General features: G+C 37.9%; 1 protein-coding gene across 1 annotated transcript in view; it reads right to left on the reverse strand.

The window, feature by feature from the left end:
• LOC150099417 (NPC intracellular cholesterol transporter 1-like) overlaps window positions 1-20,291 on the reverse strand; it is a 477,548-nt gene that overhangs the window by 93,374 nt on the left and 363,883 nt on the right. Inside the window, exon 20 of the mRNA XM_090404409.1 lies at window positions 15,656-15,803. Within this exon, the coding sequence (XP_090260535.1) occupies window positions 15,656-15,803 (148 nt within the window). The remainder of the gene's footprint in view (window positions 1-15,655; window positions 15,804-20,291) is intronic.

Consider the following 20,291-nt stretch of genomic DNA (forward strand, 5'->3'; position numbering starts at 1 on the left):
TAATGTGCTATCCTGCTTTTCAATGCTGTAAATGCTTCAGGGCATCATGGAGGACCACCAATATCTGTCTATGATACTGTGCATTACTCTTGCTTTAAAGCATTAGTAAGGTCCACTAATGTAGAGGGCTACCATGGCTGTACCCTTATTCTGCATTCCATTCATCTCATAGATGCTCTGCAGGATCTGTTTGCATATTTCACTACTTCAATGTCATTCTCTTCAAACCATGTATTTACAGTCACTACTTTATGGCACAACATGTTGCTATGTTAGAAGGTTTAACCATAAACTGTCCATGTAAGAGATGTCAGAATATGAAAGTAGAGCTTAGCATTCATGATTCCTTAATTTCACTATTACCAGCAAAATTAATCCATACCTCAAAAATTAAGCTCAATGCTTTCTGTATGGCAATGACAGTTGTTGGAATGCAGACTTGATCATATAGATCCCTCCCCCCACCCACACACACAAGCAAATAATTCTGGTTATTTGTGGCTAGAGGGACACCTGTTTTATGGAGAGAAGGGGTTAAGAGTTAAAAAGTTAAGAAATTGTTGATATCATTTCTTGGTATACCCTCACAGAGTGGATTAGATATGACATTCTACCACAATGTTTCATTCTGATCAACTTTCTTCGTAATCAGTCTATTGTTAGATCACTAATTTGATCACCTCTTACAATTCAATTTTTTTTAATCAATCTAAATTGCATCAACTTATCTATAATTGCCTTCCTCTGGGACTCTATCTTACTTAGAGTCATTCCTCTGGGACTATTTTGCTGCAATCATGTGTTCTACTAATTTTTTACCTGCCATTCTTTTGGCCATGCCATTTTGGATTAGCTCTGCTTACACATTCTTGAATATTCCTAATCTAGTTTTTTTCCTAACATCTTCATTTTAAGATGCAGTGATAGCATCCATCTGTTAATACTTCTAACTTTCCTCAGGATGCATAGTCTTGGATCAAATGTTTTACTTTTTACATACTCTGTGGTCTATGTATTAAAACTGCTTTGAGCCGAGTCTTGTATACAGTTAGCTTTTGTCTGTTGGTAGTTTTCTTTCTTTCTTGTTCCACATCGATTTATTCAATCAGTTCTCCATTATACCAGTATAACTTATTCTGGGTCACTAATGGAGAAGTAAATTGAAACTGGTCTAAGGCTAATTGGGGGAAATCTCTCTCTATCAGATACAAGAAACTTAGGATTGGTGGTTTGCACTTGAAGACTTGGTGTTTAGGGCATGGAATGGAAAAAGCACTGCTGAATAAATAAGACTGGAGGTGTAGAAAACTAGAGCTACTGAGGATAAGCTGTTGAGTGAGTTTATAGATACTAGTGAAGCAAGTGTGAGAAGAAAAAAAAGAGCCTAAGTTAATACTGTTGGTGAGAAACCAGAATGGGATAGTTAAACATAAATTATCGGTATTAGTAAAACATGGCTAACAGAAGACGACACAGTTTGATAGAATGTGAAGGATATAGTATTTTCAGGGAAAATAGAAAAGAATAGGGGGAGGAGTAATTGTTGATAATATTTAATGCAATGTAGCCATAAAAAAAGTAGGAATTCAACTGGAGGTCAGTGAAAAGTGCATTCCTGTCACAGATCAGGGGGATGTGAAGGATGATACATATCAGCAACAAACTCAAAAAGTGGAGGGCAAGTCATTATTATGGAGACTTCAACTTGGGAACATAGACTGAAGAAGGAAGGGATACATGAGAGGAAGGAAGGAAATGAAAATTTCATGCGGTTACTAAGGAACAATTACCTGAGGCAGCATCTGATGGAAGTTGACAGTGGGCTAGATTTAGTAACCGCATCAGAGGATTTGTCTAACCAGGATGAGCACAATGCAACTATTTGGAGAGTGATTATGTGGTCTTGACCTAGTAAGTGGTTAAAAATGTGTGCAATAGTCAGTTAAGAAGGAGAAGAAAAAAAAAACAACTAACACCTTTTTATTCCCGTATAGGGAGTAGGTGAGGCCACTTAGACCTATCTAACTTTTGGAGACTGAGTGGGCAATTCAATTCTCCACTGGCAGCCAATTAGAGATAACTGGCCCAAGGCTATTACTAATTTAGCAGCATGCAGTGAAGAGAGACCGCTCGACAAGTGCCGCCATCTTGTGGTCCCTAACACAATATATCTAATGTTGAAATAGTGTGGTTTCTACAGTCGATTTTCTTGAGTTTACGGGATGAAAAACCAGAGTTTCCATTAGAAAAAACCCACTTGCCCATGCCAGAGATCGACTAACTCGAGAACCAGTCGGAAAAAGGCTTGGAAAAATTTCCTCTGGTCGACGACTATATTCGAAACAAAGTCTTCCTTCGTGTGGTCAAGCACCGTGGTATGCAAACGCCACATCCATGTAAAATTACAGAGCTAGTAAGTATGAACAAACGCAGGGCAAGCCATGACATGAGAACCTGTAAAGGTTGGATGTTAATACTGCATGAAATATGGTAAAGAAGTGATTGTATAGGTTGGATGTTAATAATGCATGAAAGATTTAAGAAAAAATTACAGAATGCATACCTGGAGTCAAGAGAATAAATTGAGTAGGAATTAAATGGATAAATAGCAACATAAAGCAGAAAATACAAAAGAAGAAAAATTTGTAGAGGGAATTCAAAAAGAAAGGTGATCAATAAGTAGATGAGCAGTGCAATGCGCAGGCTAGAGGGGGTGACCAATGAAGAAGGCAAAATTAGAGTATGGGAGGAAATTAGTTGTGAAGGCCAAAGATAATCATAAAGAGTTCTTTCAGTATATGGCAAGTAAAAGGAAGAATGATTATGGAAGAACAATTCTGACAAATGCTGATTGTAGGGGAGTAACAGAAGCAGATGAAATAGTTGAATTACTAAATGATCACTTTGCTAGTGTATATCAAGAGAGGCAAGGGCTGATGTGGAAATATAGACAAACTGAAGGTGCATAAGGATATTATAGAACCTTGATGCAAATACGGTTATGGGATTAGATGGTATATCAGCTCAAGCATTATGAGAATGTGCTAAGGAAGAGCATATCATGAGAGGCAAGGGCAGATGTGAAAATAGAAACAGATACAGTGGAGGTGCATAGTATATTGGGATTAAATGTATATCAGCTGGAGTATTACGAGAATGTACTAAGGAATTGGTAGTGCTTTTGCCCATATCATTTACTTTTAAGTCTCAACTCTGGGATGGTTCTAAGGGGAGGTGAAAGGAGGGGGGGGATAGTCATATTGCATAAAAGAGGCTCTAAAACTGGGCTTTGCAAAGGCTTCTCAGAGGATACTGCATGGAATTCTGAATAAATGCAACAAATGGGGGGGGGGGGGGGATAAGAGAGCAGTTGATGTAGTTTATTCAGGAACAGAGTCCGGTAGAAAGCCTGTGACTAGTTCTGTGCAAAGGACTTTGTACTTGGGGTGCTACTATTTAATTTGTAAATAATGCTACTGGAAAATGATAAAAGAGGTAATATTATTATTATCACAACCACCATGGAGTCAGCAGATTCATTGCAGGAGGTTCATTCAACCAATAACATATTTATCCTAGTGAATCTTAAAATCCTTTAACTTCCTGAATTAATATATTCTAGTAATGTGTTCCACTCACAATTCTCCATGTAAAAAATCAACTCCTCACCCCTTTTCACATTCTTACACAACTTCCAGGGATAGCATCTGGTTCTTCCCTTCTCACCTTCTACTCTTTATAATCCCCTCTATATTAATCTGATAAAATCCCCTCACTAATTTAAACATCTTTATAATATTGACTCCTATTCACCAAACTGAAATACACATTCCTTTAGCCTCACTCTATAACCAACATTCCAGAGTCCTTTCTTAGTCACTTCTCTCTGGACTCTTTCCAATGTTTTCATATCACAGTGAAAACCAGGTGATCAAATCTGACACAATAGTCCAGGTGTGATCCAACCAGTGCTATACAGTGGCACAACCACTTTCTTATCCCTATATATTATTATCATCCAGGCCTCCATGGAGTCGAAAGACTCATCATGGGAGGTCGTTTTTAGGAAACACAAAGTTTATCATACCACTCCAGGGATGGTCCCTTGTCAACACTCCTTCCTGCTGTTCAACCAAGCGAAAGAACTCCCCAATGTCTACCCTGTAACTGCCTCTCAACAGTTTAAAAGTCTCAATCATATCTCAATCACTTCTCTTTTTTCTATCTACCAAACTCTGCCGTTCACATTCCCTCAGTCGATCTTTATAACTGACATTGTACAATCCTGAAACCATCTTTGTTATCCACCTCTGTACCCTTTCCACAGTTAATTTATCTCCTTCAAATCCTGGGGACCAAACCTGAGAACAATAGTCTAAGTGTGGTCTGATCAGGGTCTTATACAACGGAATGATAACTCTTATCTCTGCAGGTCAGTGTCCTTCTCAGTATTGCAGCAATCCTCTGGGTTACTTTCACTACCTTTGCAATATGTTCCCTGAATTTCAGTTTTCTATCAATCATCAAAACCAGATCTCTTGTCTCTCCTACTTCCTCCAGTATAGCTTCTCCAATCGAGTATGCATCCTCCCATCGATGGTTCCCAAACTTCAAGACTTTACATTTTGCTGCATTAAACCGAACCCCCGTTCATTTGCCCATCTGTCTAGTTTATTCAAATCCTGTTGCAAGGCTGCCACATCTGCACTAATAACCCTACCCAGCTTCACATCATCCACAAACAACTGAATATCCCCTTGCAATCCATTAACAATGTCATTGATATAAAGGCTGAACAATACAGGTCTGAGTACTGAGCCCTGTGGAACACCACTGGTAACCTTCTGCCTCCTTGATATTGCCCCACCATACACAACTCTCTGATACCTATCAGACAGCCAATCCTGAATCCAACTGACTAACCCGACAACCAAACCCACGTGCTGCAACTTAAATATCAGCTTATCATGTGGCACCCTGTCATACACCTTTGCAAAATCTAAAAAAATGGCAGTATATGCTTTTCCCTCATCAACTGCTCTTGTTACTTTATTATAAAAGGCAATCATATTACTAAAGCAAGAGTGCCCCTTAACAAATCTATGTTGATTCTCACAAATAATATTACCCTCATCTGCCCAAAGCTGTATATAGTCCCTCACTAATTTCTCCAAGACCTTAACAACTACTGATGACACACAAACTGGCTTATAATTAGACACTTCCAGTTTGCTGCCACCCTTGTGTAGTGGCACTACCTTCCTTTCATTCCTTGGGTACCTTTTCCATAGCCAGACATTTATTGAAGAACCAGGTCAACAGCGCTATCAGTTCTTTAGCACATTCTCTCAAAAACCAGTGGTGAAATACCATCCAGTGTGTTCCAAATATCAAGTCATACCCAGTATTTGGAACACACTCTCCTCTTGCACCTCTAAACTATGAATCTGCCCTATTATTCTAGTATTAAAACCTTCTTCTTCTCTAGGATTTAAATACTCCAATAAAGTGATCATTGAACAACTCCACTATGTCCTCTGCATCAGTCACTCCATTCCCATTTTTATTCTGCAACGTAATTCTTCCACAATCACTTCTCCTCTTACTGACCACATAGCTAAAATATTCCCTAGGATTTTCTTTGGATCTTAGTGCCACTCTCTTCTCATATTCCAGTTTTGCTTTCCTCACCATACTGGTCACTCTCTCCTGGCCTGCGTCTTATAATCTTTGTGTATCTACCCTCCACCTCTCTCTCTCTCCTTATATCTCTTCCATAATCTCTTTTTCAACTGCAGTTCCTGTTTGATATTGTTTGTCATCCACTTTACACTAAATTCTGTCCGCTTCTTCGCTCGTGGAATACAGCTTACTATTGCTACTAACAAATATCCTTTCACAATTTTCCAAGCACTAATGATCTCATGGCCTTCCATTTATGCCCTCCACATGGAACTGCCCCTAGTTGATACCTAAGACTATTATAATCACCTGCCTTATAATTCCACATACATTCCCTTTTCTTTGATACACCTGCATGTCTATTCATCTTCCAAGTCAAAACCACATGGTCACTCTCTCCAACTGGTGGGAGAGATGTCATTTCACTAATAAGTGAAATCAGCTCTTCTGACGCTATGACCAAATCCAAAAACTCTTGAACCTCTTGTTCCCTAAGATATTTGTCCCTCAAGAATTCTAGAAATTCCATCCCCTTATTACTACATGCATTTTCCTCTTCCCAGCTTATACTGCTGTAGTTAAAATCTCCCATAACAATCATTCTTCTTGTACTTGCCAAGATCAACTGCCTAAACATCTCCTGCTCCCCATCCTCTGTGCTCCCTGGTTTATAGCAACACCCCACTAAATATCCTGTCTTAGCCACTTCTACCTCATACCATATGCTTTCAAAACCATTAGTGTAACTGCCTTCCAAACCCTCCACTCTTAGAAAACATAAGTCATCCCACCCCCCCCCCCCCCCACCCCCCCCCCCCCCCACCCCCCCCCCCCCCCACCCCCCCCCCCCCCCACCCCCCCCCCCCCCCACCCCCCCCCCCCCCCACCCCCCCCCCCCCCCACCCCCCCCCCCCCCCACCCCCCCCCCCCCCCACCCCCCCCCCCCCCCACCCCCCCCCCCCCCCACCCCCCCCCCCCCCCACCCCCCCCCCCCCCCACCCCCCCCCCCCCCCACCCCCCCCCCCCCCCACCCCCCCCCCCCCCCACCCCCCCCCCCCCCCACCCCCCCCCCCCCCCACCCCCCCCCCCCCCCACCCCCCCCCCCCCCCACCCCCCCCCCCCCCCACCCCCCCCCCCCCCCACCCCCCCCCCCCCCCACCCCCCCCCCCCCCCACCCCCCCCCCCCCCCACCCCCCCCCCCCCCCACCCCCCCCCCCCCCCACCCCCCCCCCCCCCCACCCCCCCCCCCCCCCACCCCCCCCCCCCCCCACCCCCCCCCCCCCCCACTGGTATCAATACAAACAGTACGAAATCTTCTTCATGCCACAGATTTATATGTTCGAACACCAATGGTTTACATTCCACTTACTGCAAATCACAAAAGAGTCCAAAGAATTTGGGCACAGGAACACTGCAACTGGACAAATGAGGATTGGGATCGTGTACTTTTTAGTGATGAGTGTCCAGGTTCAGTCTGCAACCAGATAACTGACGTATCTTGATATGGTGTGAAAGCACAACAAGAAATAATCCACACTTTGTTCATGAAAGACCCCAACATCAAGGTAGGAGTTTGATGGTATGGGCTGGAATAAGTATAGGTGGTCAAACTGATCTCTATTGTATCAGAAACGGTTCCTTAACAGCCCAAAGATATCATGATGAGATTTTGGAACCTATAGTTTATCCATATGCTGCTGCAATTGACCAAGAATTTATTTTTAAGGATGGCAATCCTCGTCCACACCATGCAAATTTGGTATGTTTGAGAAAGAAGGTATTGAAAGAATGGACTGGCCTGCCTATTCACCAGATTGTAATCCATTCGAATATGCCCGGGATGTTTTAGGTAGGCGATTGCTTCAAGAGCTTGAAATTGCTCTCACGGAAGAGTGGGGAAATATCTCACAATAACTGTTTGATCATCTTATCCAGTCCATGCAATCAAGATGCACTGCTGTTTTGGCTGCTAACGGAGACCATGCAGCCTATTAAAAATTAACAAAAGCATTTTTGGCTATTCTTGTTGTTATTCTTGTTACAATTATTTCATGCTAAAATGTATAATTTGTTAAATTTGTAATAAATATTGATTATTTAAACAATATCTCATCAATTACACCCTATTCATAAGTAAGAAATATTTATTCATGTATAAAGGACCCAATAGTTATAATTATTTACAGAAATTTATAATTATCTGACAGAAACTAAAACATTCCCTCATTGTTTTGAGCAGTATAGTTTAAAACAAGCCCAATAGCATACAGCTCAGCAGTGAAGTTGTTACATTCTGGTGGGATCTGGGCAGATATTTTGCTGTCCTCCCAGACAGCATAATATTTGTCCAGTGTAAACAAGCACAAAAACAAAGTATTCGATTCAATGAGCTTGAAAAAATTGTTGGTAGACAACAGGAGGCATAGAAAACTTCAGTAGCATGCAGAAAGAAAAGCTGCACAGTAGAATATATGAATGTAATAGTGCATGTGTGTGCAATATTGCCTCATCTGATATCTAGAGCTTCTAACTGCTTTGGTCATACAGCAGTGTAATGAAGGTTGTACAGATTTTTCAGCCACGGACAAAAAAATAGTTGTGCAAGTAGAATAAACTGGAATGGATTTTATTTTGGAATTTGTTGACATTGAAACAACAAAATAATTTATTTTATCTGTAATTTTTATATATTAAAAAAAAAGAAGCCCACCCCTGGTCTAGAGTCTAGATTTAAACAAATCTATCATACTGCTGCGTGTACTCCCAATTATGGTGATTAGGGAGCTGCGGTGGAAACGCCTGCCAGTCTGACCAGTGGTGACGGTGACTAAACCTCAGATTATTATAATTTGATCTCATTAAGTGCATGTAATATCTTTGTGATTTTACATCGTTCTTTGTTTTTCTGAGGTGAGTTAGAGTATCACAGTTTTTTTAGGAGTGCAGACTTCACAAATTAACATTTTAAAAGGGGATTTATTTATCCCTGTTATTCCTTATTTAATTTAATTTATTCCTTCCTTGCTAGTTATTATGAATATATTGCTTTTTTCTTATTATTCTTTCAGTCTTACTTAAGATGAAGCGATTAAAAGAAAGTGGTGCAGCCTTTAGAAAAAAGAAAAAAGTCAAGGGAGGAAGAATTGAAAAAGAATGAAAGTGCACTATTGAAATACCTCAATTGCGAAATTACTACTACTGTTGACGAAGCAATTTCCGAATTCAAACCATCATCAGAGTCAAGTGATTCTTCAAAAAGTGATAAGGAGTGTACTGAACAAAAAATTCCAGCTATTGACTTAAAAGATGTTGGTCTTTGGCCAAGTAAGATTAACGATGGCACACTGACCTTACTAATACATCAAGGTGCATCTGTGGTTCAACATCTAGATTCTGATTTTGGTGAAGTGATTCGTGAAGGTGCGTCAATCAAAGGATGAAACAGAAAACTTACACGTCAGTGGTTTTTTTCGAACTCTGCCAAATAATGAAAAAATGTTGAGACCATGGTTGGTGTACTCTCCTTCCAAGAAATCTCTTTACTGCTTTTGTTGCAAACTATTTGCAGACAGAAGTCATTCAAATTTTGATTCTGTGGATGGATTCAACATGTAGTGGAAACTTAATCCCAAAATATTCGCCCATGAATCTAGTGTGGCACATGTTCGATCTTTCACACAATGGAAGGAGTTGGAAATTAGAATCCAACGTAGTGCAACAATTGATAAAAAGGAACAAGAACAAGTTGAAAATGAAGTGAAGAAGTGGAGGAAGATACTTTCAAGATTGTTGGATATCATTAAATTCCTAGCTAAACAAAATTTGTCTTTACGGGGTCACCAAGAAGAAATTCATTACGAGACTGATGATGAACCTGAATCAATGTGAAATAGGGGAAATTTTTGGAATTAGTTCATTTGCTGGCGAAATACGATTCAGTGTTATATTCTAAGAATCAAGCTGGGAAAAACGTTTGCTAAATCCTATATATCGCCTACTATTCAGAACGAGTTTATAGAAATTTTGGGAGAAAAAGTAAGAAGAAAAGTTATCAAGCAAGTAAAAGAAGCAAATTATTTTGCAATGATATTCAACAGCACCCCTGATATTTTTCATAATGATCAAATGAGCCAAGTTTTATGCTACATTATGATCGATGGAAATAAAGTGAAGGTTGTGGAATCATTTGTTGATTTCATTGAAACAAAAGGAAATGACAGAATTGATATTCAAAATTGTAGAGGACAAGCATATGATAATGTTGCTGTGATGGCTGGCGTTCAGAAATGCAGCAAGGAAATTAATAGAAAAACAGAATTTGTTGCATGTACAAATGACTCGCTGAATTTGCAAGGTGTACATGCAGCTTCTGTTGCTGTGAATTCTGTTTAGCTTTTTTGGAACTGTGGAGCGTTTGTTCACGTTTTTTTCTTCCTCAACCCATCGCTGGGATATTCTGATTTCAGTCACTGGTCAAAGTGTCAAGCAAGTAGTAGAAACTCGGTGGAGTGCACAGGGAGATGCTGTGAGTGTTGTAAAAAAAATTACTTCGAAATCTTAAGTGCTGTAGAACATTTAACTTGTGCAGAAGAAAATAGAGTTACCAGGTCATATGCTGGCATGCTGCTTGTTGTTACAATCGTTCTCCTTTCTGTACTTTCTTGGCCTGTGGGAATCCGTCCTTCTAGAATTAACGGTACACAGGTCTACCTCCAAACCAAAGGATTGAATATACACAATGTGACATAAAACTTAGGGCTTTAAAAGCAATTTTTAACTGAAAATATGGACGAATTAGTTAACAATTCAGTAACTTATGCCAAAGAAATTTGTGATGATCTGGGAATAGTCATGGATCGTCAGTGCAGAAAGAAGAAACTGATGGCAGACGAAGAATCATGAGATGCTGAATTGTCATACGAAACTGAGTTGAGGAGAGAAATGCTTTTTTTTCACTGGACAGAGTGACACAAGAAATCACCACGAGATTTCAATAGTTTCATGTTCTTGCTGAAAAATATGCCTTCCTTACCCAATCGAATCTTTTGAATGATAAATACGAATGTCAACTAAATCATGATCACGATGTCATTAATAAAGAAGAGTTCCTCGTTGAGAGAAAAATACTTCAGTTTTATTTCTGTTGCTGCTACCGAAACAGAGACATGGAAGGACGGTCTCTTTGAACTTTTGCAGTTTATTCTAAAATACAGTCTCGAGAACTCAGTTCCAAATTTTCTAATATTACTGCAAATTTTTCTCACAATTGCTGTAAATGTTGCTAGTTGTGAGAGGAGTTTTTCTAAATTAAAATTGATTAAGAATTACCTAAGATCTACAATAAGTACTTTGCGTTTAAGAAGTTTTGCCATACTGTCTATAGAACAGCTACTATGCTACCAATTATATATTTGGTTTAATCCTTTATCTAAGTGTAAGCAAACAAAGTTTGTGCCTGAAGTATTTTAGATATAGTATTAGAGAGTGCTTATATTACAATGTTTTAATATATTTCCCTATATGTCTTTCTGACTTTTTTTGTAGTATTTTTGGAGTAGTATTTAGGTATTTTTGTATTGAGAAGGGCAGCAAACTCAGGGACCACTCCGGGCGGCAAAAGCTCTAGCTACGCCACTGAGTTTTCCCTAGTTATATCAAATCATCTGAGATCTGTAAAAAACATACCAAGAAATACTCCAATCATAATGCTGTATGATATTGTTGGAATATTTCACAATAGCCTTTCAAACGAGCTGATTATGTTCTACAGTCAGATATTTAGGTTCCTACTGATACAAATTCTTATGAGACTTTAATGTTCCTATTCCAGAAAATATTTATAAAATATAAACATTACATAATATAAAATTATAAAAGGATGAAAATCCCAAAGCTGCAGCTACTGAAAGCAGCTTATACCTTGAACATAATCACATTCATCAAATTGAAAAAGTTAGCATTCTTGACTTCCTATATGAATCAGTGACAATATAGACCAATTGATCATCATCATCATCAAATTCCTGCCATGTACCCTCAAGGGGATGTATAGGATATGACAGTACTACATGAAAAATTTACATCATTACTAACTTCCTATCTACAATTTTCCTCCAAATCAGTCTGTTACTTGTCAACACTCCAACATTATCAGATCTTATATTTCTATCGTCTAAGGCACTTTGTACCGTATCAATCCACCTATATCTTGGTCTTCCTCTGGGTCGTTTTCCTGCCAACCTGGCAGAGAACACTTGTTTTGCTAATCTTTCCTCTCCCATTCTATTTAAGTGACCATACCACCTGAGATTAGATCTGCTAACGCATTCCTGGATGCTGACAATGTCAAGTTCTTTCCTAATATCCTCTTTTTTAATATGATATTGCCATTGATGCCATCTGTTCACGCCTCTAATCATTCTCAGGACTCTCATATCTGCGGTCTCTAGTCTTTGGTCAAGTGTTTTACTTCTGACCCAGCTCTCAGATCCATAAGTTAAAACTGGTTTGAACACTGTCTTGTATACAGCTAATTTAGTGTTCCGACTAATTTCTCTCTTATTCCATATGAATTTATTCAATTGACTTCCCACCATACCAGCTTTGCTGATTCTGTTGTCTATTTCTATATTTAATTTACCATCTATAGTAAAAATCGTGCCTAAGTAACTGAAATGTTTTACTTGTTCCACAGGTTCTCCATTCACAACAGTTCTCCATTCACAACACAGTTGACATTTTCAATGATTCTGCCTATTTTCATTGTCTTTGTCTTTTTATTGCTGACCTTCATACCATATCTATTACAACAGCTATTCAATTTAGTCAGAGAATCTTGCAGACTTGTAGTGGATTTATTTAGAAATATAACATCATCCGCATAAAGCAGAGAGCTGACATTAACATCTCCAATTTTGATATCAGGTTTAATACCACATTCCTTCATAATGTGATCCATATAGATAATGAATAACAGAGGGGATAATGTACATCCTTGTCTCACACCAGATTTAACATTAAACCATCTTCCTGTACTTCCTTCAATTCTAACTGCTGACTTACAACTCAAATAAAGACTAAGTATTGCTTGATATAATGCCCCACTGACACCATATAACTGCAGCGTATTGAATAGCTTCTCTCTTGGCACCTTGTCATATGCCTTTTCCAAATCAACAAAACTTAAATACAGATCTTTGTTATATTCCCATGCTTTCTTGACTATTTGTTGTAAAGTGAAGATCTGATCCCGACAGCCTCTATTTGGCCTGAATCCAGCTTGTTCTTCACCAAGCTTTTCTTCCATAATTCTTCTCAACCGTTTCTCAAGTATACTTGCATAGATCTTGCCAAGAACACTCAGTAGGAAAATACCTCTGTAATTCTCACATTCAGTTTTATTTCCCTTTTTATATATGGGTACTATGAGAGCTCTACTCCAATCATCAGGAATTCGTCCCTCAGTCCAGGCTTTCTGAACTATGCAGTGTAGCCACTGTAAGACTTTTATACCACCATACTTCAGCATTTCTGGTCGAATATCATCTACTCCTGCTGCCTTTCCACATTTCAAGCCTTTGATGGCTTTTTCTACTTCAAGTATGGATATGTATTCCTGACTGCATGCCTGGTCAGTGTTTTTTTTATCACTGTGCTGTCATCACTGCTTGTTTCATTTAGCAGTTTTTCAAAGTAATTACTCCATACTTCAAGGATATCTTTTTCTCCTGTTTTCATGTCACCTTTATCATCTCTAACTCCTTTTACAGCACTCTTTCCTCCATTCCTAAGCTTCTTCAACAACCTCCAGAATATTTTGCCACCTTCTTGATATTTATTTTCTATGTTCCTGCCAAAGTCCTCCGATGACTTTTGTTTAGCTAGTTTTACACAGTGTTTAGCTTTCTTACATTTGTCTCTGTATTCTGTAAGAGTAAAAGCTGACTTATTTGCCAGGAACTTTTGATATGCTTTCTTCTTTTCCTTCACTGCCTCTTTAACTTCCTGTGTCCACCAGGGAGTTCTGATTTTTTTATCCTTGCACACAACCTCACCACATGCCTCTCTGGCAGAATCAATCAATGTTTTCTTCAGAGTTTGCCACTGAATCTCCAAGGTTTGATTCCTGTTCTCAAACTCTTTCATTTTCTTTTCAATAATCTTTCTGTATTTTAGTCTACAGTTCACATCTGAGAGATGCTCAACTTTTATTCGCTTTAAAACTTTCTTACATGTTATTCTTTTCAATATGAAATTCAATCTTATCCTGCTCAAGACTAAATAGTGATTGCTTCCAATTTCAAATCCTCTGTACACTCTGGTGTCCTGCACCAGGGAGAAAACATTGCTATCAACAATAACATAGTCAATGAGACTTTTCTTATTCCTAGCCTCTTCTCTCCATGTGAATTTGTGCACATTTTTATGTTGGAACAAGGTGTTAGTAATAACCAGTCCATGTCCTGAGCAGAAATCCAACAGATATTTGCCATTATTATTAGCTTTGCTCTTTTCTCCAAATTTTCCCAAAATATTTTTATATGTCTCACAATCATTTCCTACTCTACTATTTAGATCCCCAACAAGGACCAACTTTTCCTTTTTCATTGTGTCAGTTGCTTTTTCTAAAGAGTCAAAAAATTCCTCCACTTCTACCTTAGTAGAACCTTCTGTGGGACCATAGGCACAAATTGTCCAGTTCCCCATTCTCGTATTTGCCCACATTGCTCTACTTGAGACTGACTGCCATTCAAGAAGATTAGCCTCATATTTTGTGTTGAATACTATGGCTACTCCTTCTTTTCCTTGATTGTCATTGCTTGAATATAACATTTTGTATTTATTGCTCAGAAAGATCTCACCAGTTTTGGTCTTTTTTGTTTCAGTCACCCCTATTATGTTGATCTGGTACTTATCTAATTCCTCAGCTAGCTCCATTTCTTTGCCATTCAGGCTTCTTACGTTGATAGTACCGATCTTTAACTCTGGTGATGTTGAGTTGGGGTTTGTTTTCAGATTTGTTCCAGTAGCTGACTTTTCGCTGTTCGCCCTGGTTTCCTGGCGAAAACAATGGGGGCCTTGTTTAACTGGGTGATGCCCCAGCCGGCATGAAATTTTGTCATGTTGTACCATCATTTTTTATTTTGGTTTAACCAATAAGAATACAATTTGGTCGGCTAAATCCCAAATTGCCAGCCCATCCTTGTTCATTCAGTATCAAAGTAGATACTCAACAGGGTGCACCACAAGAAGGTGAGGATTGGACATTAGGTCAGAAGCCCTGGTCGGTTCTCCGCATTCCTTTAAAGGCTACGTGGAGGTCTCCTCTCAGTTATACAGCTTTGACCCTTAAGCACCCCCAAGACCAATTGTAATGTCATAAATATTCATCATCTCTAGATTATTTCAGAAGCTTAGCAACCCAATCATATTAAAATCAATTGGAAATAACGGATGACAATACTTCATGCCAACTGAATGGCTCCACCCAGTAAAGCTTGTTATCTGTTATCACTAGCAAATTCATACTGTTTGTCCACCTGATTTCATTATTTGCCAATAGGATACTGTTTTAATTCTCTCACATACTCTTTTTTATATCCTATGTTTATTATTATTTTGAAATGATTTTCCTTGGCTAAATCATTTATCAAATCTGAAAGGTATTTTATACATAATCTAGATTTTATACCATTTCTTATACCAAGAACAGTAGAAAATTTGAACCGTATCAAGATTGGTCCTTTCATATTCTCTTTCTTACTAATGCTTGAATGGATGATTTTATTTCATTAATCCTCTTTCAATCACATTTCATGTCACATCATAATAATGATATAATAACCATAGCAAAAAAGTAGGTTAAAGTAGGGAGCTCCATTGATTGAAAAAGCATGCTTAAACATTCTTATACATGATGATATTTAATTATTGTTATTCTATTTATCTGATTATCATTATTCCACAATATTACCTGTATGGAAAAACTTTCACTTCTGGATTATTTTCACTTTCTTTAAGGAATTTGGTGATGTTGCTAGCTACAAATCTGCTCCAATAAATGGCATTTATATAATCAGAAGGCTTCTTCAGTACCGAGTGGTACGTCATGAAGTATGTTGCTATTGAAAAAAGCAAGAAAAAAAAATGCAAATTAATAATTAAGTGCACTATAATGCTAAAAAAAACAAAAACATTTTGAACCGTATATGACATTTCTTTACGAAAAGTTTTACCATAAGCAATGCATTTTTCTGGAGAGAAACAACAGAAACTGTCAGTGACAGAAGACAGCAATAATGTTTATTCTTGTTATGGAACACAATGTTAATCAAAAATTTGTACACTGAGGATTTCTCAGTGATGTCCAAATTCAAGTATCATTAGACTAAGAGGACTGACTGCTAGCTCAATAACTATGGTATGGGAGAATAGCTATGTCATATTAAGCTGCATATAGGTAGTGTGACCACGTGTCCCAGTTTGGCAGGGACAGTCCTCGTTTATGTCTGTTGTCTCATCAAGTTTAGCATTTGTCCTGTTTGTTTATTTATTTATTTTAAACTCTATCTTCTTTTTTTTCCTTACCCTTTTTCTGGTGCATGGTAACTAAAATTTCATTTTAAATAATGTAAGCAGAGAGCTTGCTTATGAAATGAAGCACACTCAGATATTTGATGCTGCTGCCCTACCAATGACTTGATATACTTTCTTAATTTAAAATATTATGGTCTACAGAGAAGAATCGATTAAAAGTGTTAAAAATTTCAAATTTATTAACCATAAAATGCAACTATGAAGAAGACTGCAGGCAATTCTATGAAAAAGTTAAAAATAATGTCATAGTGTCTAAGGCAGAAAATACTAGTAACATGGTTTTAGAGACAGATACACACCCAGTAAACTGATTAAAGTACTGTATATGAATATTTACCAAGAACAATTATTCTACTTATGTTATTTTTTTAATGTTTAGATAATCAATATAATATACCTGGACATATGTTCTTTTTATTTTCTTTAGAAAGAATTTTCTTCTTTTTTCAAGATGTAGGCTAAAAGACTGTCGGCACCATAAGAACTATCTATTATGATTTTCATTCACTTTCTAGGGGTCTTCCTATGTCTCTTTTTCCCTTCAGTTTATACTTTATTACTTCTTTTGGTAGCCTTCCCTCTTCCATTCTTTGTATATGTTTTCTCCAATTCATTTGGTGTTTTTATTTTCTTCTTTTTCTTTGGTGCATCAATCCAAAGATTGGTTAGTTATAGCAACACATCATAACATCCTGTCTTGTGACCTCCTTTTTATCAGGTTTTAATTTTATCATTTTATAAAATTCTTAGAGAAAGAATTTTATATTTGAAAGTAGTTTTTTTCATAGACCTATTATAAAGTCCACCAGTATAATAAAACCAGCATGTTAGTCAATAAATAAATATTTCGAAATATTATGTAATTTCAATTACTTTTAGTCCCCCATCCTCTCAAAAATGTCCTAGTTTGAATGATAAATTATATGGTTACCCTATGCATAGGAAGTAGTGTCCAAGTAAAAGAAAGTAGAAAGCAAGTTGTTTTGAAAATTTTTCTTTGGAACTAAATGTTTAACTTGTATGCTGATGATACTGAGTTCTAGAAAGATATAAAATCTAATTCTGATGCAGTTTCCCTAGGAAAGAAAGTGGATGGACTTGTACTTATGGACAGATAAGTGTGGAGTTCAGAGTTGCCAGGTGAAAGGTTTTAATAAAACTGCACTGCAAGAAGAGAAAAGAAGTGACATTAAATTTAGGAGTGATGATGGACATGTCAAAATAATAAAGCAGTACAGATAGCCCAGATGATCACTGCAATTAAATAATGACAAATAAGGATAAGAAAGTGGATGTCCTATTATATAATAAAACATCTGGAAAACTGTCTCTTTCTTCCATAATACACAAGCAGCAGCAAAATATGATTTTAAATTGCGTGGATTTTAGGAATGGAAAGATCAAGAAAAAAAAGACTAATTAATATTATATGACTGAGAAAAGTAAGACAGATATGGAGAATATTTTTTGCGGAGTAAGAGGAATGAGAGAGTTTAACAATTTGGTATTTCTGTTTACCTTACTCTGGAATAATTGAATGAAGATTTCTTACAAGTGATTTCACTTAACATACTGAAATGAAAGTTTTTTGTTGTTGTTGTTGTAATGGCCTAACTATAGGATTTTGTGCTGTAGGAGAGTACTTCCTATCAAAGCAATTTAGAATTCTGATGTTTTTTCAGCAAGAGATTAGAGTAGACAAGGAGTCGGCTTTTCTGGCCTAGTTGGAGACAATTTTCCCCAATTATCTACACAAGGTGATCGAGGAGAACAATGGTGGCATGAAGTTTGGCTTTATTTTTGAGTGCTGTAACAATGGTACATCTGGATATGACAGGGATGGAAGTATGGAGGGTAAGACTTGAAAGTCTGACCCTCCAATACTTTCATGACTTTCAAGCAAGTCTTAGATGGGATCAGGGATTTTGAATGGGATGGAATATGAAGGCCTTCATTCCAGCAAGAATTATTTGAGTTATGTAGTCAGAAAGTCAAAATGGATGTTCAGATCATAAGAGTCAAAACAGGTAATCAGATCATGGCAAGGAAGAGTAGAAATCAGAGATCATCCGATTCAAGATAATTTTAATAATAAAGAACAAGAGAATGTTAGTGATCAAGAATAAGAAACTAAGCATATCTAGGAGAATGTTCCACAGAAAAAGAAAGTTGGATGACATGGATGAAATTATGGTCTGAGTTATTTATTATTACGGGCAATTCTGAGGAATCCTTAGACTCATGAGGGAGGCTCTAAACATCATGTCAAGAATTATCCAACATTTGTACAGTATTTATCATACTTTGCTTTGAACTCATTCACAGTTCATGGCACCTACAACAGACTCTGGCAACCTGTTCCACTCATTCACTACTCTCAAAGCAAAAAACCTAGTTCTAACACCCTTGCTACTATTACTCAATTTCCTTGGATGGTCCCTAGTTCTCCCACCAACACACCTGTTCTAACAAATTTCCTCTGAATCCCTCAGTAATTTGTATGTCTCAGTCGTATCACCCCTTATCCACCTATTAATTAGTTTCTGTAGCCCACAAATTTTCAACCTGTTCTTATATGGTTCATTCCACAGACCTGCTACCATATTGGTCACTCGACTCTGGATCCTCCCCACCTCCTCCTTCTCATCACTAAGAAACTGTGTCCAGATCTGTGTACAGTAGTTAAGATGGGGTCTTATCAAGGCTCAATAAAGAGGAACAGTAGCCTGCTTGTCAAAGTATTCTTCAGTAACCAAGTGATCTGATGAGCTGTTTTAGCCACTTTTGCTATATATATCCCTAAACTTTAACTCCCTATTCACTGACGCTCCCAAGTCTCTCACAACGTCAAAGTATTCTTCAGTAACCAAGTGATCTGATGAGCTGTTTTAGCCACTTTTGCTATATATATCCCTAAACTTTAACTCCCTATTCACTGACGCTCCCAAGTCTCTCACAACGTCAATTTCCTGGAATACAGTTCCACCAATGTGGTATACTGCTGCTAATCTTTTCACCCCAAAATGCATAACCTTACACTTTGCCACATTAAACTGACATCCATTTTCCTTTGCTCAGTCTGCCAATGTATCCAAATCATCCTGAAAAATTTTGTCATCATCTGTATTAACAATTGCTCTACCCAACTTTGCATCATTGGCAAATAACTGAGCAGTTCCTCTCAGATCCTTTCCTATATCATTAATGAACAAATTAAACAGTAAGAGTACAAGAACAGAACCCTGTAGCACACCATTAGTCACAGGTCTTCTTTTGGACTCTACTTCTGAATAAACTACTCTCTGATATCTCTCCATCAACCACCCTCCTATCTATCTCACCAACCTTACATCCCCATGTGCAGCAGTTTACTAATTAGAATTCTATGTGGTATCCTGTCAAAGGCCTTAGCATGGTCCAGCAGTATCACTGTAAACCCATTATCATTATCCAACTTAGCTGTCACTGTATTACAAAATGTGAGCAAGTTATTGTGGCGTAACCTACCCTTCACAAAGCCATGCTGCTTCCCATTATCATTACCAAAAGGAGAGCTGGCATTTGTAGTATATTTGCAAGAGGGAATAAGTAAGGAAAAGATCAAGATGATCTGGTATTCTGTTGGTGGGATGAACAATTTGTATTATGTTATCACAAACAGCATATTCCTCATTATTTCTTCCAGTGACCAGCAGAATTTGGAAAAGGGAAGATAGTTTGAGTTACGAACACTGAAGTCCCCAAGGAAGATGGCTCTCAGTGTTCAGACATTTGGACTGCTGGAAATCAAACTTCAAAACTAATTATGCAAAGTGAAAACTGCTGATAAAAACTGGAAAAGTGGATACTGATTGCATTACCAGCAGATAATCGACTAACCAGTAATGACCATAATTCAAGGTCAACATACTCTCAAAATGATATTGAAGTGAAGACTTCTACACCATAGTAGATGCTGCAATAAAGGCAATCACTTAATTGGTGGTTATGGGTAATGTTTCAATAAGCAAGAA

Source organism: Typopeltis vanoorti, chromosome 14 (genome assembly GCF_054136105.1).
Source record: "Typopeltis vanoorti isolate ZY-2024b chromosome 14, IOZ_Tvanoo_1.0, whole genome shotgun sequence".
Lineage (NCBI taxonomy): Eukaryota > Metazoa > Arthropoda > Arachnida > Uropygi > Thelyphonidae > Typopeltis > Typopeltis vanoorti.